Source organism: Epinephelus fuscoguttatus, linkage group LG3 (assembly GCF_011397635.1).
Source record: "Epinephelus fuscoguttatus linkage group LG3, E.fuscoguttatus.final_Chr_v1".
Lineage (NCBI taxonomy): Eukaryota > Metazoa > Chordata > Actinopteri > Perciformes > Serranidae > Epinephelus > Epinephelus fuscoguttatus.
The window spans coordinates 39,640,846-39,668,300 of record NC_064754.1 but is presented as its reverse complement, the minus strand read 5'-3'; the positions used below and the strand labels follow the sequence as shown (position 1 = coordinate 39,668,300).

The window sequence follows — 27,455 nt, the reverse complement described above, 5'->3', positions numbered from 1 at the left end:
CACACAGTTACTGATGTTTGGCTGTGTACGGCTGTAGAGTATAGAGGATGTTATGTATACACTATCTTATATATAGAGTGATGAGTCATTAACACCCACATGGTATTCCAAAAAGAATGGAGGAGCTTTAAAGGGTCTTTTGAGAGGTAGATGGTTGTTCTAGTGGTGATGTGTACAGCACTATATCTGTGTTTCCCCTCATGATCGTAGGAAGCAGAGACTCCCAGTCTGTTCCTTAGTCTCTCCCCTACAAACCCCTTCACACCCACTCCCTTTAAGGTTGGTACATTGCCGTGTGTCTGTGTGTGTATGTGTGTGTTTGCATGTGTTATCCTGGGTATGCACCATCTTAAAAGCAGCCTTGCATTAGCATTTGCACTAAGCCAACTTCCAAAAAACTTAATTAACGTGCATATTTGTAGATAGAACCCTTGTAGTTCAAAGTCCCTTGCAGCTACCTTGTTTGTTTAAACCCTTTGTTTTTCTCTTTGGTGGAGATGCATAACTCTGTAAATAGACAGTGCATTCTTTTGAAGTTATTTTTCCATGCACTGTAAGTTGGTTACAAAATAATGCATGATTCTGGTCATCTTTCATGTTATTTTTAGCTGACATTAAAACTGTGTTCATTAATTCATCTTGTTCGTCAGTTTTTCCCCACTGCTACACCAAGCACGTTCAACAAGCCTCAGGGGTAGTCCAACTCATGCCCGAAGGACCCCTGAGGCATCTCCAACTCTGCCTGTTCAATAATGCAAAACTTCTCCCAAGGTACCTTCGCCAACATGCGTTAGAACGGATCGGAGAAGCCCTGCAACTGTCACAACACCAATCACAACGGCTGCTGAGGATGAGGGCGATACTGGCAGGAGTAAGTCTGCATTATGAAGATGTCACACAGACTCACACAGGGATCCTTTAAAGCACCCAGGAACAGGAGATGTGTGGCTGTTTTAGTGTTGCGGCCATTTCCACACAGTGCAGGTCATTTGATGTCCTCTGGCCAAGACAGACTTTGTGCCAGGAGTCTCACACACATTCAGGGATACTCTTTGAATGATCACAATTTGGACATGTATCGGAAGGTCCATTATCTGAAAGCCACCAAGAGCAATATGAGCAGTACTAGTGGATGCACTAGATTATCTAGTTTCACAAGGTACCATCACGCTAACTTAAAAAATTGAGCATGCCACTCTCAAAGACAGTAATATCAGCCTCTAATGATTATCATGGGGGTGGCAGCAGTTGTATCAGGGTGGCAGTCATGTGTGGAGCCACTTGTCCAGGCTCAGACTTTATTGAGAATGCATTATGAGCCAAGGATGCAAAAGCTTGAAGAACATGCGTATCTGCAGTATGTTCTGGAAGAGCAACTTTCATTTGTATGAATAGGATGGATATTCAGATGAGAACTGCTGACATTCCAGTCGTTAATTTTGCACAAAGAAATAACTCTTATTCAAATTCTACACATTCTTTTATTTGCATTACACACTTATAGTGGTAGACGTGCCCTGTGGAGTTTTCTTGTTAACAAACAAAGTTTCTGTTTTCATTCAGTGTTACTTCTACAATGCACTGTGTGTATCCTTGAGGTCTAACAAATGTGTTGAATACAGTCTCTTTTCTCAAGTGTTTTGGTATATTATTGTTGGCTTCCCATGGATCAGTATGTGCCATGCTGTTGCAAAGTTGTCCTTGTGCACACGGACACAAACAAACATAATAGAGACCCATTCACGGAAACATTGATCCATGGTGCTACTAGTGGTGTACAGGGTGCCTCTAAGGGAGTCTGTGACTATTTACACATATAAAAATTTCAGTTACACAAATATTTATGAGCATGAGTAAATGCAAACGGATGTAGGCAGCACACAGACAGATTGCAGCATCACACGCTCACACAAGCTCTTTAGGTTGTACTGCTTCCTCTTCACATGAAGTGTCAGTCATAACATATAGCATTCCACACTTTCCTCCTCCTCCTTGTTAACTCTGTCTCTCCTAGAAAAGATGCTTCAGCGTTATGGCAGCCTGTCTGGGAAGCTTCACATGATTGAGTTGGAGAAGGACCCTGCAGCTCATGGCCTGGGAATCAGCCTTTCAGGGAACAAGGATGGTTCCAGGGCCCGCATGAGTGTCCACGTGGCGGATATTGACCCTCAAGGACCTGCCGGTTTGGATGGGAGGATACGGGTCGGAGATGAGCTCCTGGAGGTAAGGAGGAAAGTGAATGGGGACAGTAAGGGACAGTCATTGAGGAGGGTTGAGAATAGAGTTTTTCGGTGGGGTAAGGATGGTTGTCCGAGTCCGAGAGAGACAAATTGAGAGCAGCAAAAAGAGAGCAGTGGGTTGTGGGTAGGAGGCATGGATGAGTAGAGAGCGTTGAGTGTGCCTGCACTAGAAGATTTATCAGACAAATTACCATTTGAAGGATGGTTGGTGCTGGGCTGGATTCTCGCAATGAGCAACCGTGTAATAGACATGATGAGGAAAATCGAGGTAGAGGAGAGGCTGAGAGGGGGAGGAGAGTCAGAAGAAGATGGCAGAAAGACAGATTTATGTGGAGGTGGATGGGAGTGGAGGTGGATGGGATAAAGAAAAAGATCGGTGGAGACAGAACACGACGTGATTTTTTTCTTCCAGATCAACGGTCAGATCTTGTACGGTCGGAGTCACCAAAACGCCTCCACCATAATCAATAATGCTCCATCTAAAGTCAAGATCATTCTCATCAGGTAACATGCAGATGGATTTACTGGTGGCATTTGCATTTCTCTCAAACTTTAACAAAACAGGACGTAAGTGTTAAATGACCAGCTCAGGGATAACACCAGATTTGGTTTTGTTTCACCAGGAATAAAGCGGCTCTGGGTCAAACGGCACAGGGATCCACGACAGAGTGTGAGGACACCGTCGGCTCTGAGACAGACTCTGCAGAGCGTGGAGGATTATCCAGAGACATCCAGCACATCATCCTGCCTCAGGTGCAATACCTTCAGTAAATCTTGGCATTAACCATTGTCAGGCCTCCAGCTGCACATATCTTAACAGCTCGAGCAAACCGCTTGAGTGATAGTAGCAAAACGCAGTAAAAGATATAGTGACTTTCCCACGTCATTTTAAATATATTAGCTGTTTGCTTCACTAACTGTTGGTTGTTATCTCAATGTCCCCTCAGGATCACACAGGTCTTGGCCTCTGCCTGGCAGAGGAGGACTCCAGTGAAGGAGTGGTGGTCAGGTCCCTGATCCAGCACGGCACTGCCAGTAAGGTGTGACATCACCACTAGCATCATCATAATCTTCAACATCTTCATTTCATAACATTATTCTTTCATGTAGCCTCAACCATTTTAGTTTCACTGGTCCCTCTTTTATCTATAATGTGTATGAATTATCATCACTTGTTCATTTATTATGCATATGGCTCCCTGTCAGAGTGCTGTGTTATGTTATTGGATTATTATTATTACTGGTGCATTAAGATCTAAGCAGCTTTTAATGCTCAAGACAGGTAAGGTGGAGCCATGTTAAAGTTCCTGTGTGTAGGATTTAGAAGCATCTATTGGCAGAAATGGTATACAGTGTTCATAACCATCTTTTCACTAGTTTATTATCACCCAGAAAAAAAAGAATTGTGTTTTCATTACCTTAGAATGAGCTGTTTATAACTACATACAGAGCGGGTTTGCATCCACAGAGTCCGCCATGTTGTTTCTACAGTAGCCCAGAATGGACAAACCAAACACTGACTCTAGATAGGGCCTCTTGTGTTTTGCCATTTTTGTGTTGGCCACTTCTACACACTTGGCGCACGGGACAAGTTTCAGTTGGTTGCAATCTGCAACTTCACCACTGGGTGCCACTAAATCCTAAACACTGGACCTTTGCACAACGTTATCAAATGTTGGGTAGTTTAATCAACAGTGCACCAGATTTTATAAGATGGGCATATATTTTGTATGTAAAATCCTAGGGCCAGTTGCACAAAACACCTTAAGTTGAGATTTTCCTCAAAGTCCTTGTTCACTTAAGTATTTATGGTTTTCTCCTTCACTACTACTCTATCTTAACTGCAACATGACAGAGTTTATGGTGATAAATGAAAAAAACTAACACACCCTGAGAAGAGTGTTCTGTTCTGTACACTTTTGATTTTACACTTATGATTCGACTGAATTTATTTTCCTTGCAATTTCTTCCTTTTTCCTGTTTTCTGGTGTTTGGAGATCAAATTTACTCTGTGGTATGTGCTTTCTATGATTGTATTCCTCCAGAAGTATAATCATTTTCTCCTCTGACCAATATGGTTTTCTTGTCATCTTTTCTTCCGCCATTTTTTCCTTATCTAACCATAAGCCAACTCTGTGAGATGATAACCGGCATCACAAGTACAAGCCCAAGCAAACAAACTATCTCAATTGAAACTTTTACCACTGTAAAATAGCGTTTTTTTTTCTTAACTAAGGAAACCTTTTAAAGGAGACATGACATGTTATTTATGTTATAATTATTATGACCTTCCCCACCATCGCCATGTTTGTTGTTGTGGGAAACTTTTGACTTTGCCCTCTTGTGCCATCTATTGGATGTATCTATACCAGCACAAAGGACACATGGAAATATGGATGCAATGATGCTCAGAACATTTGAAATGAATGTTTCTATTGTAGCTTCAAAGCTGTATATTTGTCTTCTTACCGGAAAGGACAACAAGCCTATTTGAAGAACAATGAATCGCGCAACACATATACATGTACAGACACATAACACATTATACCAGGATTATTGTTGAACTCAAAATAATAACTGTATCACTATTAGTCCATGCACATCAGATAACTGTAAAAGAAGAAACAAAAGTATTTAGGCTACCCTATAAACCAGCTAAAGCGATATAACAGACTTGCTAAAGTTCAGTTATGACTTTTGGTTTTGCTGCACCACCTCTAGATTTTCAGGTGCCCCATCTGGCCACCTCTATGAAAAATGTCTGGAATTATTCTTGGAATTATTTCAGCACATGGATTGCGCATAATTTCATCATATTTTTGCATGTACAGTATTAAGCTCCAGTGGTGTGACTGTAACTTTGGCAATCAATAATCTATTAAATTTAAAAGGGTGCCAATCAGCTCTACATTACTGCACACTGTGATGTGACGGCTTCAATCTCTTGATAATTCTGGTATATCTAAACCATGGTAACCTTGAGATGATGGTTCCATGTTTTAAAGTGATGTCGTCATGTAGCAATAAGCTTTCATGTAGGCCCCTAGGCAACAGTTATTCAGATATTTGTCCAGAGGGTGTGTTTGGTTTGTGATCTCACTTCCTCTCCATTCTTGTGTTATATACACTTTCATACAATTTTGCTTATCTTTCTTTTTTTTAAATTCATGTTTCTGTCTGGGTGCAGGATGGCAGGATTAAGGTTGGAGACAGAATCATAGCAGTGGGTGATGAACCTGTGGCAGGACTGTCAGTGGACAAGGTACAAACACACTCAGAGACACACACACGCTGACACACAAGGTCAAGCTGATTTAATGATTTATGACTCACCTGTCTCCTCTGTATTCAGGTGTCCAGTTTGATTCTCAAACACCGGGTCACTGTCAAGCTCTCCATCAGCCGCTCCAAGAGTCTCCCGTCCTCTTCTTCACTACCTCCCTCGGCGTCTCTTTCTCACCCCTGCTCTCTCTCTCCTGCCTCCCTCCCTGTCTCCTCCTCTTCATCACCCAATACAATGCAGACCTCTCCCACAGGGCAGTCTGATTTGCCAGGATCAGCTCCCACGACTTCTGATCCCCTGAGCTGCCCAGTTGTGGCTGGCAGGGAGACCACCATAGAGTTCTGTAAAGGAAACGTAGGCCTGGGCCTCAGCATTGTAGGAGGATGTGACACTCTGCTGGTGAGAGCAGCCAATTGATATTTGTCATCAACATTTCATTTCAACACATATCAATCATAATTTCCTTGATAATCCTAAATGATTAGACATTATGGGTTTGTGTATGTTTTCTTCATGATAAAATGCATCTGCAAAGGCATTGTCAGTGGAAATAATGATGCTGTATTGTGAAAAAATAAGTATTTTCAATGCTGATTGAATTTAGCTGGATTGGATTCTCTGTAATAATAAGTGTTTTATGACTTTTCCACCAGGGGGCAGTAATAATCCATGAAGTAAATGATGGAGGAGCAGCACAGAGAGACGGAAGGCTGCAGGCTGGAGACCAGATATTGGAGGTAATGTGGGTACACACAAGCACACCATTATCTATTCAGCTGGCTGAATCTGTGACAGTGTTTCTTCCAAATGTGTTGTGATTAGATCATAAAACATAATGCACTTTGGTCAGATGTAATCATTTATTACTTAATTTTGGTCATGTAAATTTGCCAGTGTTAGCTGGTCAACTAATTTTAATATGCAGTCCTTTAGATAGATGCGCTAAAGCCAATGGTGAATGGACTACATTTGTATCGTAATACTAGTCTTAGCAACCACTCAAAGTGCTTTAAAAGATAAGCACCATTCACCCACTCTCACACACATTCATACACTTGTGGCCAAGGCTGCCGTACAAGGTGCCACCTGCACTTCAGATAAGCATTCATATGCATTCACACAGTTCAGTATTTTGCCAAACGCTACCTTGACATTTAGAGTGCAAGAGCCACGGATCAGACCTTCTGATTTGTAGATAACCACGTTACCTTCTGAGCAACTACAGAAATGCAGACAAAAGCAACACATTCTCAGTCCCAACTTGCCAAATACAGCAGCTTGGTCAATGGCTCTGCACTTCAAACTATGACACTCAACCTCTTTCTCTGGCATCAGTTTTGCAGAAGTCAGTTTCTGTTTGTTAAATGCATTCAATGTGTTTTCAAAGTTACCTTCCAGTTAGGTTTAGGCACCAAAACTACTTGGTTAGGTGAGGAGAAAGATGGTTTGGGTTAAAATATTCAAGTTAAGTAGCAACATTAAGTATATGATGTAAGATAAGTTTGTTACATGAGGCAACTTATGTACCTCAGGTTAAAGTAAGTCAGCACTGACTTTTGGTTTCATACGGGACACAAACATTGGTCTCCTGGGGGAAAGTCCTGTGTTTGTTTGACTCATCCACAGACTTTGTCGCTTTTTATACTACGTCACCTGACTTCAGTCTTTGCTTTCTTCATAATTACTACAGCCACGTAGAGCATCATAGTTTGACGCATGGAGCCACTGACCTTCCTGCCGTATTTGACAAGTTGAGAGTGAGAATATCTTGACATAAGACAATGTTATGCTGAAATGACAATGAAAACAACAAAATCAGCATGCACAAGACAGTGCACAAATCATGCAGAGCAACAGGAAATGGCCAAACATTGATGGTTCAAAGCAATAAAAATAAGACACAACATGCTCAACTCACAGTTAGACCTTGAAGAGCGGGTGCTTGATCCTTGATGTAGATAATAAGACAAATGAAAAACTAGAACAGCACTCCAATTTGACTTTTTAATATTACCAGCAGGGCATCTTGCCCGAAACGTCTGTGTGGTTCAAAGCAATAACATGATTGCAGATTGATGCCATGGCCCTCACTGTAGCCATTAATTTACTCCTTGTCATTAGATGTAAAATTACTCTGTTGTTGATATAGAAATACAGTTTCTCCTAACCTCCATCAGACAACTACAGCATGCATCTCTCTTACTTCCTCTCCCAGGTAAATGGTATTGATCTGCGGCAAGCCACTCACGATGAGGCCATTGGCGTCCTGCGTCTCACCACCCAGCGCATTTGCCTGTGTGTCTACAGGCACCAAGAGGCCTACAGGGAGGAGGACCTATGGGACGTCTTCAGCCTGGAGCTGAGGCCTCGTCCTGGAGAGGGGCTGGGTTTCACCACTGTGGGGAAGAGGTATATTGATAACGTTGCTTAACAAATGGGAAACGTCAAAGTTTTTTGTACCATCATGTGTGCGTGTCGGACCAAATTTTACTGTAGCTTAAAGACATGGGACATGTAGTTCAAATCATAGATATTCAGCATAGCGGTAGTTCAGGCAGGACACAATGCAAAGCTCAGCTCACATCCCAGCTACATCAGCTGATCTCAAACAGCCAATCAACTGATGGAGCAGCTGATTGATGGAAGGGAGTCAGCTGATAGATCACATGATTTCTTTCTATGCAACCAATTAGCAAATCTCATTCAGGGCACCCTATTTAAACCACTTTGGCCTGCCTACTGTTGCTGCTTCCTCTGCAAGCCGATTTGCAACCCACCTCCACCCCAGCGCCCCCTTTTCATGCTGTGTCTGACTTATCAATGTCATTTCTGTTTGTCATTGATGCTGCTCTGTTCTGTTCCTGGGGGATCTTTGCTGCTTCTCTCCCTGCCTTAGGCTTTCCATGTAGGCGCATGGAAGGGCAAGAAGGTTTGTGCTGTCTGCCTCAGCTTTCCTTGTATGCGCATGGAAGGGCAGAGAGGTGCGCTCTCTCCACCTCAGGCTTTCTGCGTAGGCCTGACCAAAGGCAGAGAGGCCCCAGACCAAAGGCATATCACCAAATACAATACTGCAGTGGGGAAAAAGTTTTCTTTGACGTACATGGTCCTAACTGAAATAGACTTGTGAAGCCAGCCTAGATCTTTCAAGGCCAGTTTTGCTATGAGATATAAGTTTGAAAAACAGTCATAGGGAATTTTCCTGTTAACTGAAAGCCAGACCAATAGAAGAGGTTGATACGATATTAAAGAGCAGTGTGATGCCATCATCACCATCATATGTGACATAAGTGCAAACATATCACCAACCATTGCAACTTGTGAGGATGAGAAATAGGTGAAAAATAAAGTAGGCATTTACTAAATCCTGCCACTCTATAACAAAAGCAAGTGATTTAGTGTCTTTCTTCCCTCAAACTGAACCAGAAGTTAGTTGTCAGTCAAAATTTGCTGTTTCCAGAATGTTATTATTGCTATAGTGGGACAATGTTTTTATAGTCAGCAAATCCAAAAACAGTTGGACGTAAATGTACACTATGCATGAATTGTTGGCCCCTCCTCCCTACGTTGCTTTTAAGTACAATCCAAGCTACCATTATAGTAATGTTACTTTTGTTGTAATGGAAAAGTCAATACTTTAGCAAGCTAATAAGCTAACTGTTCCACCAAACAGTCCAACAGAAAACAGGCCAACTCCACATCACTCTTAATTTTCTCCTTCAAAGCTGACCAGCAAAACTGAAAGTTAAAGCCAACCCCAGATTCACTCTAGTTTTGGAAAGAGCTTAGTCCACTTGCTGTTTCACCTCACTACAGTTGCGTTTTCCTCCACTGATCCTGTGATTTTTGTAGCTCCACTTTGGCACCTGGTTACTAACCTTTTTCTGAAGTGCCATCCTCACCTGCACGCTGTTATTGGCTGGGGGCTGCACATCCATTAATGTCCCAAAATGGTAAATATGAAGAAAACAAGAGGGGTAGAGTCTTTGCAAATACATTCACCAACACACACTTGTAGTGGGTCAAAAGTAATGATTAAGACTGATACTTTTATATCAGTCTATACTTTTTTTTATCAGGAAATCCTACATGGTATACCTTTAAGCAAGAAGGGTTCTTCCTGATGTTTCAGCCAGACTTCTGTCACTAAAACTAATCAGGTGGCCAACAATGTCATTTTCATGTACACCTTGATAAAGCCTCTGAACCCAGCAAAGCTCACCAGTCAGGTTCACTGTGGTTTGCAGGGCTGGATATGAGAGTTCAGCTTTACCATAGTTAGTCGTCATCCTAATGTTAAACTTTTTCTTTCCTTCATTTCAAAATATCAAACAGACTTTGAAGCCCGCTTCCTCTCCCCTCATTTGATAAAGGAAAAACAAGTCCAAAATGTATATCCAGATTCATATAATTTATTTTTCTTTTTGATGTTGTTTTGGATGGTATAATTTACTTTTATACATTTTTGAAGTTGACTTTTTCATGGTGTTTTTGAAAAAGCAATGCAGTTATTTTTGCTCTCTTATTAACTGACCCCTGTCAGTGAGAAAAATGATAGTTACCCATACTTCAGAGTCTTTTCACCTGTTTTGTCAAGGGTGTATAATAATCAAAGGTCTTTGGTAATTACAGGCTGTAAAGTTAAACTCCCTTTTACAAGTATCAAAACAGCAAAGTGTTCTCGACTTCTGAGGCATTTATCCAGTTAGAGGTCGCGGACTGTGTGGCATCAGGGATCATTATTGTAAAAAAAGAGGTTTGTAATCATCACATCATAATTTGCACAATCAAGTGTGACGTTATGCAAAACAGCAGGATTACAGGTCACATAATTCAGTCTATAAGCGTGGAACAGACACAGTTTTTGACCTCTGTTTTCTTTCAACAGTAATGACACGGGCATCTTTGTGTCAGATATCATCAGAGGAGGCGTAGCAGATTCGGATGGCAGGTTGTTGCTAGGTGACCAGATCCTGTCAATCAATGAGGAGGATGTCCGGGCAGCATCGCAGGAGTATGCACACAAGCTTCTGCGGGTCAGACACATTAACACTTATTCATACAAAGTCCATAAACAAATTAGTAATAAGGTTATGGAATGTTTCTGACAGATTCATAACTTTATGTGAGGTGTGTTACTTTGCTCTCAGAGCTGCTGTGGAGTCGTTCACCTAGAGGTGGCTCGTTTTAAAGCTGGGCTTCAGTACTCACGGCAGAGCCAGGTAAGCTCTTTCCAGTGGCTTGCTGTGTCTAATCTGTGATAGGCTTTCAAGGGAAGAAGCAAAAATGTATGTTTACAGGTGTTGAATTTACAGGGTTCCCACAGTCATGAAATTTCTGGAAGTTATGAAATTAGAAAAGCTGTTTTCCAGGCCTGGAAATGGTTTGGATTTCACAAAATGTCATTGTTTTGGCTATTGATTAAAATATCTCTAGTACTACTTTCTTGTTTTACTATTTGAAAATGTTGTGCTGCACTGCATGACCGTTTAAATGTCATTAGTATCAAGTGATACACATAAACCAGATCGACATTATGTCATCCCAAAGACCATGTCCCCTTTGGGGGAAAAATAACAAGCCTTCACATCTGTTAACCATTGCTTTCACACAGAGATATGAGGCAAATAAGACACATTAATATTCACTCTAAATGTGGTAAATGACTAAATGATGCTGATGACAGTAACTACTGATGGATAGTTCACGTAAGTGGGAGACTGCTGCAGTACAGTCATACAGTACTGCAGCATCACACTGTCCCTCAAACTAACTGTTTTTAAAACAAGAAATACATGCATACAGACGTGTCAGCAGTATAATCGAAACACATGGCAAACTGCATCACCATCTTCGATTTTCTATCCCCCAAAAAGGGGCTTGGTCTTCATATTAATAAAATAATAAAATCATGGAAATGACATTGTGGAAATGTTAGTGAAGTGTTTTGAACATTCATTGGTAAAAATGTGTGGGAACCCTGAATTTGGCTTTTTAAAAAGTGTATTATTGTATTAAGAGGCCAGACAGATCAGCTCAGTTTAAAGTTACAGTTGGTAACTTTCAGAAAAAAGAACTTTTTGTCATATTTGCTGCAGCTGTCACCACATGTGATCAAAATCAATCAATCAGAGCGGAGGAGTCTCTAACACAGCTGTCAATCATTTCAGTCATTGCTCATGAACTGTGGTCAAACTGTCAAACTAGGCAGCACTGATCAAATAGAATCAAGATTCTGTTACTGCTCTAATTATTTCTCACCTCAGATGTTTTCAGAAACGTATTTTAGTGTACTGTTTAGCTGAAAAAGAGGCAGCAAGAACAAACAGTACACTAAAATATGTTTCTGACAACATTTGAGGTGAGAAATAGGCAATGCAGTAACACTTTTAATTCAAATTTAATCAGCGTCGCCTAATTTGACAGTTTGACTACAGTTCATTCAGCCATGATTTACATGATTGAAAGCTCCCTTCGAGATACCTCGGCTCTGATTGGTTAATTATGTTTAGCTGTGGTGGATTTTAGCAAATGCCATTAGGAGCACTACAAGTAGGAAGAGAAGCATGCTCTGTCTCATGTAAAACTCTGTGGATATAGAGACAGTTTCAGCAAATATGACAAAAAGATATTTTAATAAAAGTTGCCAACCTTAGCTTTAATGTTGTGTGTGATTCAACTTTTACTCATTTGCACCATTTTAACAGTAGTACTTTGTGAACCTAGGAGTACTTTAAGTTGTGTTTTATCCAGAGCGAAGACTCTGACTGTTCCACCCTGACCCCCTCGAGTGGATGTGATGCTCCTTTCAGCCACCAGAGGGAGACAGATAACAAGACAGGGAGCTTCTGTGAGTGTCCCTCGTGTTCTCCAAGCATATACATGCTTATTATTCAGACTTTAATCATGGATGCTGCGTTTTCAGATGTTAAGTTTGACTGGAAAGAACACTGATAACATCTTCATGCTTATTAAGCAAACGTGTATCTCTTTCCCGTCCCACAGCATTTCAAGACCACCCTGACATCAGAAAAGTAATAATACAAAAGGTAGGGCACAGAATCTTGAAATAATAATATAGGTGTTATTAGTGTTCCACACAATCATGGAGTACCACTTACTGACTAAAATTATTTTTATGTATATTTTCAGAAAGTAGATATTTGTTTGTGACTGCTGAGAGCTTTTGTTCTTTCACTTCAAATGTCAGACTCCAAATTAGAGATATATATAGCCTGGTTACCTGGCTGGACCCCAGGCTTACATAACATTAGGTGTTTATCTCATGTGCAGAATCTGCCATGTGAGTCACAGGTATTGTCTAACAGGGTCTATAATGTGTGCATGTGTGTGTCTGTGTGTGCACGCGCATGTGTGTGTGTGTGCTATCACCACAGGGTCCGTGTGACTCCCTGGGCATCAGTGTAGCAGGAGGAGTGGGCAGTCCCCATGACAACGTACCTCTTTTTATTGCTACCATGGATACCAATGGACTGGCTGCCAAAACGCAGAAATTACAGGTGGGGAGTGCCGATGTATATGTGCTTGTGTTTGTGTGCATGTGCTTGTGTTCGTGCGTGTGTGTGTGCTTGTGCATTGTGTATTCATCATGTTGTGGAGATAGATCTGTAATCATCATCCCATCTTAAGGACTCTCCTCCTGCCTGAGGACAATAAGTCAGTCCTAACAAAGGTTAACTGTTCATTTAAGTGTAATCACTTGATTGTAGGGTTAAGATTTGAATCCTGACTGTGTCAAACCACACTTATTATCATATTTGCAGATGCACATTTATTAGAAAAGAACTATGTTGCAGCAACACTGTCTTTGTCAGGGTTTAAAAACCACAGTACAGGTTGACATAGCTCTATAACATACTGAAATATTGTATGAAACATAAAATGTATGGTACATTTTTCTGTTTCTACTGTTTACTTATTATATTAGTTTGTGTTTTTTACTGATGCTTCTTGTTTTGCACTATCCCCTTTGCTGCTGAAACAATGCAAATTTCCCCCCGCTGTGGGACTAATAAAGGATTACCTTATCTTATCAGACATGCAAGGATGGGAAATACATTCAGTATATATAGCGGCCGTCCCAATTATAGATTAGGAAATGTAGCCTACTTAAAGTTTCAAAAAAGAAAGGATACTTTATAAAATCATAAAAAGGGGGGAAAAGGTAAGTTAAAGGGACAGCTCACCCCAAAATCAAAAATACATATTTTTCCTCTTACCTGTAGTGTTATTTTTTAATCTAGATTGTTTTGGTGTGAGCTGCCGAGTGTTTGGGATATCGATTGTAGAGATGTCTGCCTTCTCTCCAATATAACTGAACTGGATGGCGCTAGGCTTGTGGTGCTCAAAGCGCCAAAAAAGTGCATTTGAAAAACTCAACAGCAATGTCTCTTTTCAGTAATCATGACCTGGTTACTCAAGATAATCCACAGACCGTGCTGTGAGCAGTTTCATGGAGGAACTATTTTCTTTCTACTGAATTACACCCGCCAATCATATCACTGCACAGAAGGAAGCGTGCATCTACTCATGGACGACAAGCTTGTGGTCGTCACAGCATGAGATGTAATCATTAATGCCGTCCTCCTTGGCTGAGACAACGTTAGCTAGCACAGTGATACTAGGTAAGGGTCGTTGCACACTTCCTTCTGTGTGGTGATACAGCTGGTGAATGTAATTAGGTTGTAGTCGTGCTAGAGATGTCAGCAGTTAACTGCTGAGAATATTTTTGACTAGTTAAGCTCATCGGTTTATAGGTTAATTTTGCTACTCTTCAGTTTACTGATCTGCGCACTGCCCAGGTCTGGTGGGAGCTAGCTAGCATTAGTGATGTGGCTCATACGTTATAGCCAGGCGGGCTAGCAGTAGATGCAGGCTTTCTTCTGCATAGTAATACAGTTGGGAGGTGTGATTTGGTACAAAGAAAATAGTTCCTACATAAAATGGCTCACAAAAAGGTCTGTGGGTTATCTCGAGTAACCACATAATTGTTTCTGAAAAGAGGCATTTATGTTGAGCACCAAGCTGAGTGCCATCTAGTTCCATTATATTCAAGAGAGGGCAGACATCTCTACAGCTGATATCTCCAACACTCTGCAACTCACACCAATAACAATCTAGATTTATAAATAGAACTACAGACAAGAGTAAAGATAAATGACTTTGCAGTGAACTGTCCCTTTAAGAGTGGGTACAGATTGAAGTTAGTTATGTAGCCGTGGCCGTGTTGGTAAAGGTTAGAGGATGTCTCCGGGGGATGAGTGTTCTGTAAGTCAATAAAAAGTGCTCGCTGATATAGAAGTTTGTGTGTGTCAATTAGACAGGAGACAGGATCCTCAGCATCAATGATGTGTCCGTGGAGGGGATGACTCATGTCCAAGCTGGAGTCCTGCTGAAGAATGCCACCGGAACCATCAGTCTGCAGGTAATGTCGCAGTGAGACGTACAGTAGTTAATTTATAATGCCTGTGAGGCAGTAAGTTGCAATAATGTCAGCAAGTTTTGGTTTAATGAACCCTAACCTGCTTCTTCCAGGTCATTATTACGTTTATAAAATTTGCCAAGACATAATAACATACCCAAAACACTCTTTATTGAGGAATAAAAATGATTTCACACTGGAGTTTCAGACGTCCACTCATTTTCTCATTTTCTGTGTTTTGCATGTGAACACTATACTGTAATTTTAAGACAATAGTGTATCCGACACTGATTTCATGCTGTTTGTCTTCATGTTAATAAGCCTCTGCAAAGATTTTTGTTGCAACAGAGCAAAGAGCTATTTGTAAGAAGCGGGATTTCAGTTGTTCTTGACAAGTACATTGTGTGTGTAAAAAAAAAAAAAAAAAACAACCAAAAAAACATCAAAAGGTTTCATATTTTTAGTACTCCAGTGTATTAACACAAGGGCAGGCGTGATGGTGTTATTACAACAGTAGGATATCAGATTAGTGTCAGATTGTTTGTAACCAGGTGGCAGCGGGTTCGGGTGGGTGCAGCACAAAGGACCACAATGATGTGCACGCACAGTCGTCAGGCCAACCCAGCAGCCTGCCCCGCTTTCACAACAACCTATGGTAAGATTCAGTTTTCTGACAGTCTCCTGCTGTTGTACTTTATGATCTTACTTTGGCTGCCTCCTGGTTCATTCACTGAATAAGGACAAAGGCAGGCAATCTATTGACGATAATGAGAAAGTGCAGCCACTGTGTGAGAAGCATTGAGACGAATGTTCTTTCAGACAGCATGAGCTGTAGTGTTTCTTGTGATTTGTATGTTGCTTTGTTCTCGATTGACTGTTTTCAGCGTTGTTGTTTTTCCAGGCAACTTTTAGTTAACAATAGGAAATACCAATTTCTTTGTTATTTATTTGATTCTGAAAAAAACTCTTTTGTTGTTTTTTTTGACAGTTTATCAAACTAAATAATACTCTACATAATACATTTGAAGATAATGTAAAACTTCTCTTGGAAATTTTACAAGAAAAAGATAAATTGAAGGAAGTCGATTACTTGCTTGTAAAAAAATAATTATGTGTAACTCTAATTTATTTCTTATTGAATAAAGTTGAGGATTTGTGGTCTTGAATATTACACTTCCATACTGGAAAAAAAACAAATTCACCTCTTTTCTCACCTCTTGTCTGTCCTGGTGAGATGAAAAACTTATTTTACTAACACACAAACAAACAAGCACAGAGCTAGTGGAGCACGAGCATGCCCGGCAACACACCTCCATTGTTTTGCATCTTATTCCCGCAGTGCTCGCACGTATAAGACCATCACTCTAGAGAGAGGCTCCTCGGGCCTGGGCTTCAGTATCGTAGGAGGGTTCAGCAGCCCGCACGGAGACCTGCCGATCTACATCAAAACTGTCTTCAACAAGGTGAGAGTACTTCCTCTGGAGGGAAATCTTTCAAAGCAAACCTGGTTCAGAAATCTGATCTTTTTAGTTACACTGGCAAAGTGTCTGTGTTCATAGACAGTGAGAGACAAGAACACAAAAGTTAGACGCCACAATTGAAAACTGCAAATGGCTTCAGATTTTTAACATCTGGTTTATGATGATAAATATTTTGTAACCAGTGAGTAATCTAAGTATTTTTACTCCAAGTACTGTACTTAAGTACAATTTTAAGGAACTTGTACTTTACTAAGTACTGTATTTCCATTTTCTGCTCCTTTACAAGTATTCCACTACATTTCAGAAGTGAATATTGTACTTTTGATTTCCAACATTTGACAGCTTCAGGAAAATATAGATGAAATATAGATTCTTGGAAAATAACACCTCAACAGGTTCAGTCAATTTTTTAGCAAGGTGTGTAACAAGAAATCAACAGGGCCGGTTGGGTTGCCAGCCATGGTATTGAAAAAATGCTCCACTGAGTTAACTGCTGCCTGCTGCCCCATCTTCCAGCAGTCCCTTGAGAGTGGCACTGTTCCAGCCCTCTGGAAGAAATCCATTATAATACCTGCTCCAAAAGTTCAGTGCCCAGCTGAAAACAGAGATTTTAGACCAGTTGCACGAACATGTGTTGTTATGAAGTGTTTTAAGAAAATAATGGTGCACGTGTTGAAAGTTGAAGTAGCATCTCGTCTGGACCCACTCCAGTTTGCGTACCGGGCCGGACGCAGCACGGAGGATGCTGTCATCAGTGTGGCTCATCTAATTAACAAGCACATAGAGAACTCAGCAGCATATGCAAGAGTTCTCTTTTGTTGATTGTAGTTCAGCTTTCGATACTGTATGCCCTCAGCTGTTGATTAAGAAGCTTGTAAACTTAGAAGTCAGCTCTTCTATCATAAAGTGGTTCCACTCTTTTTTAGTTAACTGATCACAACAGGTTAGGGTGAACAGCACCCTTTCAAACACAAAGTGCTGTAGCACAGGAATACCACAAGGGGCTGTGAGTTCACCCATCCTGCTCACATTATATACTAATGATTGTAGAAGTTGTCATCAAAATAATTATATCATAAAATAATTATATCATAAAATATTCTGATGATACAATCATTTTGAGCTTACTAAAAGTAGCAGAGTGTCCCTCCTTGTACTGCGATGAAATCAATTCCTTCTGGGTCTGGTGTGAGAGCAATCACCTCATACTGAACACTAATAAAACCAAACAAATGATCTTTGACCCAAAAGAAGTGTGTTCTCACAACCCTGTAGTCATAGGAGACAATGCAATTGAGCGGGTATCGTCTTATAAGTACCTGGGCATATACATAGATAGTCTGCTAAAATGGAATGTGCATGTCGATCATCTTTGTTCCAAACTTGGTCAGAGATTACACTTCCTCCGCAGACCTAGGCTATTTGGAGTAAGCACTAGGATCATGACAGTTTTTTATAATGCTGTACTGGAAAGTCTAATTAGATATGGGATGGCTGCCTGGTTTGGTTCTCTCACTGTACAGTTCAAATCAAAAGTGGAGAAATTAGTGAAAACAGCCATGAAGGTAATGAGTAAAAATGACTGCCTATCCCTTCAACTCTCAAGACTGTGGTTTGAGTAATCCACCCCCAAGACAGAGAATGTACTGCACTGTGTATGTCTTACTTGTACTGTGTGTATGTCCTAATTTTTCTGTTAGTTTTCACTCAGTCCTTATGTAAAATATGTGTTCTTGTCAAGTCTTTATGTGAGCAGTGACGGTCACCTCTTACAGCCAAGACAAATATCCTACACGTGGGACAATAAAGTTAATCTTATCTTATGAACAAAACTACAGTAAAAACATAATATAGGTTTGGCTACCCAGCAGTATAAAGTAAATAAAATTAGCCGCACAACATTGAACTGACACACACATTAATGCAACACTAATGATAATCTAGTAATATAACACTGTATATGTTGTATGTCTCAAATGGGCCATTAAACTGAGTACTTTTACTTTTGGTACTTTAAGTAGATGTTGATGCTTATACTTTTGTACTCTTACTTGTGTAAAAATAGGATCTGCACACTTGGATCAATGCAAGTATCTTTAATTAACCAAGCTTTCGGTCAGAGGACCTTCATCAGGGTGACGATCAGCATATGAGTACAATGAACAGTCTTATGTGATTTATCAAGGCAATCAGCAACACCTGTGCTGCACCACTCCTGCTCAGATGGGACAGATGGGAGATGTAGTTCAAAAGCAGAGTGTGTAGTCCTCTCTGCACAGCAATAGATTTCAAGTCAAGGAAACATTATAGAAACACTCCACAAGAACCATGCACAGACAAAAACAACCAGACAATAGAGAAAAATATATATACACAACATAACGACAACATAACAGTAAAATACTTTTACTAAAATTTCAAATGTAGTACTTTTACTTGTAACAGAGTATTTTTACACACTAGTATTACTGCTTTAACCACCAAGGGCTGTAACTCATGACACAAAGGACTCGAATGTTGGTGAGGAGTGTGATGGAGGGGATGACGGCCCATCCCCTTCTGCACCAAACCTATCTTCCAACTTGGCCTCCATTTTGATCTCAACTGCACACCTTATAGGAAATCACCAGAGGATCTATGATATGATATTATCGCAATACTTAAGTCTTGATACGTGTAATTGCGATTTTAAATATATAATGTGATATATTGCAATAAGGTAAAGTTTTTAGTCTGTTCATCTCAATTCAGTTATTTTTTTTTGCAGCAAAATGTATCTAGTGGACTGAAAAAGAAATTTATAATATTATTCTAGTAGGCTACGTAAAGTTTAATTTGTATTTGTAATATTAGTCATTAGTCATTAGTGTGACGATGTGATATTGCCACACAAAAATTTTGCAAGACTAGGCTGTATCGATTCTTTCCCCCACCCCTAACACCTGTAAAGTTTTGTGGCGGTTGTGTCATCGTGATGACAAAAATCTGTCCACAGACAGACAAACACCTGCCAAAGTAGTCGAATGTGCTTCTTTTGTAGTTCCCGCTACAATATGTGTCACCAAGAACACACACACACACACACACACAGACTCACAGGGTAAAAACAATACCAGTCGTCCCAACGTTGTTGCTGCTGGTAAAAATCATGAAATGTTTCACTATTTAGAATTCTTAGTTATCACTGGTTAAAAGTGTTACAAGTGTAGAGTAATAATGCTATTGTTTATCATTTAAAACATCTAGTTTATGTATGACAATATGTTAAACATATTTAAATTTAGAAATACTTCATATTTTAACGTGATCAGTTATTACAGTATCCTTTTGTCTTTTGCATGTTATGTCATGGTGCAAACAGCTTGTTACCTTGCATGGTGATGGACTGGTCTTCTTCCTCTGCAGGGGGCGGCCATAGAGGACGGCAGGCTGAAACGTGGAGATCAGATCATTGCTGTGAATGGACATTGTCTGGAGGGTGTGACTCATGCTGAAGCAGTGGACATCCTCAAGAGGACCAAGGGAACTGTAGTCCTAACAGTGCTCTCTTGAGTCGTGGCCGATTGTGTTAGAATGTCTTAATGTCTTTGCTAAGTAGCGCATTAAAGAATGTAGCCGCCTACCTTAGCGCTGCCTCACATAAACCTTAGAAGGCAAATGTGGACAGTTAAAGTGATATAGTTTTCTATTAAAATTATAAGAAGAGTAGATGCTGTAGGTATAAATTTATCTGAATTTAGTTTGAGGAAGCTACCTCAAACTGCAGCTGGATGTATTAACGTGAACAGTTTCCCCAATATAAACTCATATTCTCATAAAGGTGTTACTAGTAATTATGTGTTAATGTTATAGGAATCTCCATATTCTGATCATGAATATCTGTGTATTCATACAGAGAGGACATTTTTAAGGTTACCATAGAAGTGATGCTCATAGAAACCAAAGCACCCAAGGCATATATATTAAAGAGGATCTATTATGCTAGTTTTCAGGTTTATTTGTGTATGTTGAGTGTTTACAAGAACATGTTCACATACTTCAATGGTCAAAAACACTTTTTTCTCATACTGTCTGCCTGAATATACCTGCATTCACCCTCTGTCTGAAACACGACATGTTAGCAGCTGTCTCTCAACAAAAACTAGTCTGGTCTGATTGGTCAGTCACCAGTGAGAGCTTCAAAACCAAAATTATCACAACTGGCCATGTTTTAGTAGGAATATTATCTGAAATCTGGGACAAATAACAACATCAGACACCAACATTACATTTTCCCTCACATTAGCATGTAGCTACATGTAGCAGTGTACTTGCAGCCATGTGAAAGACTGTAAAAGAGTATAGTGGAGCTTTCTACCTTCAAAAAAAATCACCAGTAGAAGCTGCAAAACCAAAATCTTTACAACTTAACATGTTCTAGTAGGAATATGATCAGCAATCGGGGAGAAATTAACAACATCTCAAACCAAGTTTACATGTTTCTCTGATGTTAGCATGTAGCTACATGTAGCAGTGTACTTGCAGCCAGGGGAAAGACTATAACAGAGTATAGTGACACTTTCTACTTTGAAAAAATCACCAGCAGAAGCTTCAAAATCTTTACAACTCAACATGTTCTTGTAGGAATATGATCAGAAATTGGGGAGAAATTAACAACATCTCAAATCAAGATTACATGTTTCCCTGATGTTAGCATGCAGCTACATGTAGCAGTGTATGTTAACACTTGCAGGAGTGTGCATGAAGCATATGACTATGTAAAGATGTCCATCATGAGTTGACAACAGCTTGTCTCAGAAGTAGAAAAAAAAAATGTTGGAAAAAGAATATTAATAACTGTCTGAATCCTGAAACTTTGCCCATGTTTAAAATGAACATCAGATATTGTAACATTATATTCATGACAGAAAAGCATAATAGTTCCCCTTTAAATAAGCCAATACAGCAGTGTCCTGACTGATGATGATATATTGTGTCTTAATTATTCCATTCAAGGTACTTATAATATAGTCATGCAGTGATACGCATTATTGCTCATGTAAACACATTCATGAATAAATTACCGTTCCCAAACCTCTGAATCTGCTGACCGAATGCAATAGAGGCATCTTTCAAGACACAATGTCACGTGTATTACCTACTGTCTGTTGACTTCTGTTCATTCAGAGTTAACTACTGTGATCAGCTCCTAAGACCCAAAACATGCCAAGTGCTTCTGCCAATCTTTTTTATGGCAATAAGGTTTTAGGACAATTTTTCTTATATTCTTCACTCTCATATTGTAATCATTTCAAGTGTGTCATGATTGCTTAAATAATCAAAGTACCTTACATGTCTTGAACATTTTAAATATCAGCAAGTATGTGCGATTTATTTATTATTTATTACTGTTTTCTTATCTATAACTTGATCAGTTTTCTTTTAGGAAGTATTGTTAAATGTGCAATCTTTATTTAGAAACTGTATGTTTTATATGAATTAATTTATACTATGATATTTGTTTTCCTCGCAGTCATTTATTTGATTTCATTTATGTCAGTAGTCGTCAGAGCCACAACACACTTGTGTTTGAGATTGTGTAATATTGTATTACTGAATGTACTGTAAGTGATCTTATTAAATGTTCATTTGCTAGAATTTTGTATTTGAAACTTTTTTATAGTTCAGGACGTCTGTTGCTCTGCTTACTTCACTGCCTGGTGCACTTCTGTGTGTCATGTTGCAGTGAAACAAACAATCACCTGACCATGGTCATATTTTAATAAGGAATGACAACAACACAGAAATCTTTCTTGATGCTTTGTGATGTCCCTACGGAATAATACTGAGTAGGATAAGCTAGTGGATATCACATTGTTTGACTTTCAAATCCCACAGATGCAAACCAGAAAGAAGTATCTGAGAAAATCTGAGATTCTTGAACTGTTAAACGAGGACGTCTGTGCCTGCAGTTACATTTTTTAAGGATAGATGCAAGATTTTTTTTTATGCATATTTTTGCATCTATTTTCAAACCAGTGAACTGAATCTTGCCTTGGGGGTGTTTTATTGTCGTGGTTATGCTCTTTGTCTCTCGCGCTTTCCCTCAGTCTTTGTCAAACATGAATACATATTCAATATCACTCAGGTTCAGTCAAGTGAGTGTCACACCGTATATCATGGAGTGACAGGGCAGCACTAAATCACAGAGTAGGTGAGTGACAACAGGAGAAGCAGTTGTGAAAGAAGTGCTCAGATCTTTCACTTAAGTAGAAGTAGCAATATCACCATGCAGAGATGAATTACAAAATTTACTTACAGTCCAAAAAGTAAAGTACTCATTACAAAGAATGTCCCATGTCAAAGTAATTATTGGATTATAATTATTGGTGCATCAATGTGTACATCACTTAAAGGTGACTTTAATAATTCATCCTCATATTTATTTGTTATATTTTGCACTATCAGTCTGAATTTACACATTTATACAAGTAGCGTCAACCCAATTGCCAGAATAAATGTTTGCATTGTACATTTCTCCGAACCACAGATATGTTACATTTGCATGGTTTTATGTGGTGGATACTTCACGTTTCAGCAATGCTGTGGATAACGAAGTTAAGGCACAAAAATTATTCGGTTATGATTAGAAAAAGATCATGTTTTGGGTTAAATTACCCAGGTGTGGGGGCACAATCCCTGCTGGAAATGCAGCAATGTCTCAGTAAAAAAACACCCAATTTTCAAGAGACTATCCCCAGTGGAAAAATAGTGATAACTTGCTTAATACACCTACGTTTGGGGTTTTAAAAAGCTGTTGGAAGATGCAGCGGTGTCTTGGTAAAAAAAACAACCACTTTTTATGGTTTTATGCCGGCTGGAAATGCAGGGATGTCTCGGTAAAAACCAACCGCTCTTCTAAGCACTATCCCTGGTGGAAAAAAAGCTATGACTTGCGAAAAAACCCATGTTTAGGGGCTAAAGAGCTGCAGGGAAATGCAGTGATGTCTCTGTAAAAAACAAATGCTTCTGTGGCGCTGTCTCCAGCGGAAAACCAGCAACGGCTTACTAAAAAACACCCGCATTTGGGGCCTAAAAAGCCACTGGAGGATACAGCAATGTCTTGGTAAAACAAAAACAAAAACAAAAAAAAGTCTTCTGCGAGACTATCCCCAGTGGAAAAATAGTGAGAACTTGCTAAAATACTCTCACTTTGGGGGTCTGAAAAAGCTGTTGGAAACTGCAGCAGTGTTTCTGTAAAAAACAAACACTTTTCGTGGTACTATGCCAGCTGGAAATGCAAGGATGTCTCGGTGATAAACAATTGCTTTTCTTGGCACTATCCCCAGTGGAAAAACCGCAATGACTTGCTAAAAATACACATTTGTGGGCTTAAATAATGCTGGGAGATGCAGTGATGTCTTGGCAGAAAACAACTGCTTTTTTTGGCACTATCCCCAGTGGAAAAACAGTGTTGACTTGATGAAAAAGAACCACAATTGACCTATGGCTAAGCCCCACCCTCAAACGCGATGAGCCAATCACAGTGCGTATAGCCATTCCCGTACACTCGACATTCTCTGCCTGGAGGTTTATTGAAATGCATTACAGAAAGTCAGTTTCATTCAGTTTTATGAGCTTTTTCGGGGATTTGTAGTTTAAAAATGGTCAAACTGTGTGCATGGGGTACATGCAACTCTGACACAAGGTATCCTGAGAGGCTGGGCGACGAGGTGTATTTTTTACCCTTTGCTAAACCACATCTCAACCGAGAAAAGTGTCTCCTTCGGATAAAGTTGTGTGGTAACATTAGACCACAACATCAACTGAATAATATTAACAATGATGTCTACATCTGTTCTAAGGTAAGACAACATTGTGTTTGAGGCAACATATTGTCACTTTGCTGGAAAGAAATATAAAGTTATCTTTAACATCTCTAGCTAACGTTAGCTAAAGTTAGCCTAATGTTATCTCCTAGCTGCGTTGTTCATCATGTCACCATGTGTGCTGGGAGTTCATTAGCCTATTTTGTTCTAGTTTTGTACTTTGGTGATCGTACATCATTGTTAACATTAGCTGTTGTCCAAAAGGCTCTAGATAAGCTAACGTTAACTTCTGGAGCTTAACTTCATTAACTTATCTGTAATTGCAGAGACAACAAAGGTTGGCAAACGTTATGCTGAATGATTCAATGTAAATACTGTAGCACCAAACTAACGGAGAGACACTCTTGGTAAAGATGGTAAAAAGGCCGTTATCCTTTTCTCATATTCTGAGCCAAAAACCTGAACTTCAGTGGCACTTTAACTTGTTGTCTTTGATGGTGACAGCAATGAGATGCAGTTCACAAGCGTACACTGTGACCTGTAAATTTTGGCTTGTAATTTAAGCTTTTCATCGAGCTTCTCAACAATAAAATGATTAATATATCCCTCCAATGTGTAGTTTAGGTCCTTTTGGTTACTTCTCAATGACATCTGATCGTTATGTCCACAAAAATCATCAACTGCCTCCTGTGAAATGGAGGGTACTGTGACACCTGCCATAGCACCGGTCACTGAATGCTGATAGTTTGTCCGAGTGAGTGGAGGGGGGCGTGGCTTAGTCATAGGTCAACTGGGAGCTTAAAAGCTGCTGGAAAATGCAGCTGTGACTCTGTAAAAAACAAATGCTTTTTGTGGCACTATCTCCAGTGAAAAAACAGCAACGACTTAGTAAAAAACCCTCATTTACAGTAGGTCCTGAAAAATCACTGGAGGATGCAGCAATGTCTTGGTAAAAGACAAACGTATTTCGTGGCACTATTCTGACTGGAAACGCAGGGATGCCTCATCAGCTCATATACCAAGAACTTAAGAAATGTTGATATGATATGTTTGAAACTTGCAAATATAACACATTTGTGGTTTGCAGAGGAATACAATGCCAACATTTTGGCTCTGAATTATAGTGCAGTAGTATTATAATGCAGCAGAAAATGGAAATATCCAGGTAAAGTATGAGTACCTCAGAATTGTACTTAAGTAGAGTGCTTCTGTAAATGTAAGTAGTTACTTTCCACAAAAGAGAAGAGAAGAGGAGGACTATTTTGAGAAGTACAACATTGTAGAGGAAGCTGAAGAAATTAGTCTCAGTTAGGACTGAGACATTTTCAACCTGAGTCAGAGAAACGCAGAGGGAGAGTAAACCTGTGCCATTTCTTTGTGAATGCACAGAACTTTCACTTTAATTACCGGAGTTACTGGTGACAACTTGACAAACAATACATTTGCACACAAATGTCTCATTTAGGAAATAGGAGGCATCTAGGGAGATCCTGTCTGGAGCCTCCGCATTAATCAAAGCCATCTGTTCACATTGCAAGCTTTATTGAAACCCAGCCATTGCAGTCTGGTTTATCCTTCTCCAGATGAACAATTGCCTTGCCTAAAGGCTGGCGTGAAGAGAGTTTTAAGATGGAGAAATGGCTAAATGCTTTTTTGTGCATTTAACCAGAATTTCTCCAACAATATAATGGTTCTTTTGTGAAAGATAAAACTCATATATCTGCTACTTGTTTGGCATCCAAAAACATATTTTTAATACTGTATTTTCATCATGTGAGCTTCAATGGATTTCCATACAGCTCTTATGGGAGCCGCAGAGGGCAGATGCAGTGACATCTCCCTTTTTTTCTCTTTCATTAAGCAAGAAAACAGATCTGCTGGTTTTCACAACTAGGCTCAAATTCCCTTTCCTTCAAACATTTATGAGGAAAATACCAGCGGGCCACTGGACCTTTTCCCCTGCATGGCCCTTCTTCCCCTCTCTCCCATTATGTATAAAACCTACACTGGGGCCTATCCACTGTGGCTGCAAAACTGCGATGCATTTTTCCACGGCTGAGAATAAGAGGACTTCCATGAGAGCACACTTGACATGAAAGGCACTAATGATCTACTCTCTCGGGAGGGTAGCAGTGGCCAAATGATTGTTCTGTGTGTGTGACTGTCGCATCTACCCATATTAATAAATCCAAATGCTTGTCTTTTTGCTGTCAGTGTAACCTGCTGGTACAGAGAGAACAGCCAACTGAAGGTGGATCCAAAAAAATCAGCTCTCCCTTCCCATTCATTCCCATGAGATTCTTTTTCAAGATACCTGCATGCGCTGCAAAAATGCCATTCCTAAGCAATTTAGTCCAGTGCTGAGTCTTACAATCTTGCTTTCCTTAAAGCAAGATAAAAATATCCCGACAGCTGCTGTTCATAGAGTAGGTCTCCAGTAGTTACAGTAAATTAACAGTTATAAATTTAAGTGCCACCAGTTCCAAGTCATTTCTCGATATAAATCTAGGCTGTCACAAGCAATTGAGCTGGACTAATGGCAAATTTGGTGCAGAGAAGCATGCATGCTTATGTCATGCGGTTTTATTCAGTGGCATAGCCTGAAGCAAGAAATAATTAGGCACTATCATGCAGTTTTTGCAGAAAAGCACTGCGTGACATGCCACATCTTCTGGTTATGAGCTTTAAAAGTGCTGAAAATGTTCTTTTTAATTTTATATATTTTACCCCCTTTATCTTTTTTATTTTCTTGTGTAAAAGTAATTCATTTAAAAAAAAAAAACACGTCTCAAATCCACTTTCAAAGCTCACTATGTGTAACTTTAGATTATAAAAGGTTAACTGCACTTCGGGCCTCTGAATGTTAAAGCCTCAGTGTGTAAAAATGGTGAGTAACAGTGACATCAGCGGTCACATTCTAGATTGCAGTGCTCACTCGCGCTCACTTGCTCACCCCTCCTGTTGGATAAGTGACGGTGGCCTTGTAGGAGAAAAAGCCTTGCGCAGACAGAGATGGCATCATCCACGAGTTTTTCAAATTTTTCAGGAGTAGGCCTATCTAGCAATGAGGTGAATATTTATTTAGGAATCTAAACCATGTTAGATATTGTAGCGACCCTGCAGTAAATGTTCTGTTATAATGTCAGTGTTCTGTGAGTTAATGGCATGTTTGGGATTGAATGAGTATAGGTAGGGGGGCGGGGT

At 39.8% G+C, this 27,455-nt stretch overlaps 1 protein-coding gene across 1 annotated transcript in view; it reads left to right on the top strand.

Annotated features, from left to right (window-relative positions):
- The window catches only part of si:dkey-92j12.5 (multiple PDZ domain protein), a 64,940-nt gene extending 42,924 nt beyond the window's left edge, over positions 1-22,016 (top strand). Inside the window, exons 26-44 of the mRNA XM_049572399.1 lie at positions 211-279; positions 772-871; positions 2,015-2,223; positions 2,653-2,744; positions 2,864-2,993; positions 3,188-3,280; positions 5,428-5,502; positions 5,593-5,922; positions 6,177-6,260; positions 7,739-7,932; positions 10,409-10,556; positions 10,671-10,742; positions 12,274-12,370; positions 12,526-12,569; positions 12,918-13,040; positions 14,861-14,965; positions 15,514-15,617; positions 16,302-16,425; positions 19,849-22,016. Of these exons, the coding sequence (XP_049428356.1) occupies positions 211-279; positions 772-871; positions 2,015-2,223; positions 2,653-2,744; positions 2,864-2,993; positions 3,188-3,280; positions 5,428-5,502; positions 5,593-5,922; positions 6,177-6,260; positions 7,739-7,932; positions 10,409-10,556; positions 10,671-10,742; positions 12,274-12,370; positions 12,526-12,569; positions 12,918-13,040; positions 14,861-14,965; positions 15,514-15,617; positions 16,302-16,425; positions 19,849-19,995 (2,340 nt within the window). The 3' untranslated portion in view covers positions 19,996-22,016. The remainder of the gene's footprint in view (positions 1-210; positions 280-771; positions 872-2,014; positions 2,224-2,652; positions 2,745-2,863; positions 2,994-3,187; positions 3,281-5,427; positions 5,503-5,592; positions 5,923-6,176; positions 6,261-7,738; positions 7,933-10,408; positions 10,557-10,670; positions 10,743-12,273; positions 12,371-12,525; positions 12,570-12,917; positions 13,041-14,860; positions 14,966-15,513; positions 15,618-16,301; positions 16,426-19,848) is intronic.
- Positions 22,017-27,455: the final 5,439 nt, after the last annotated feature.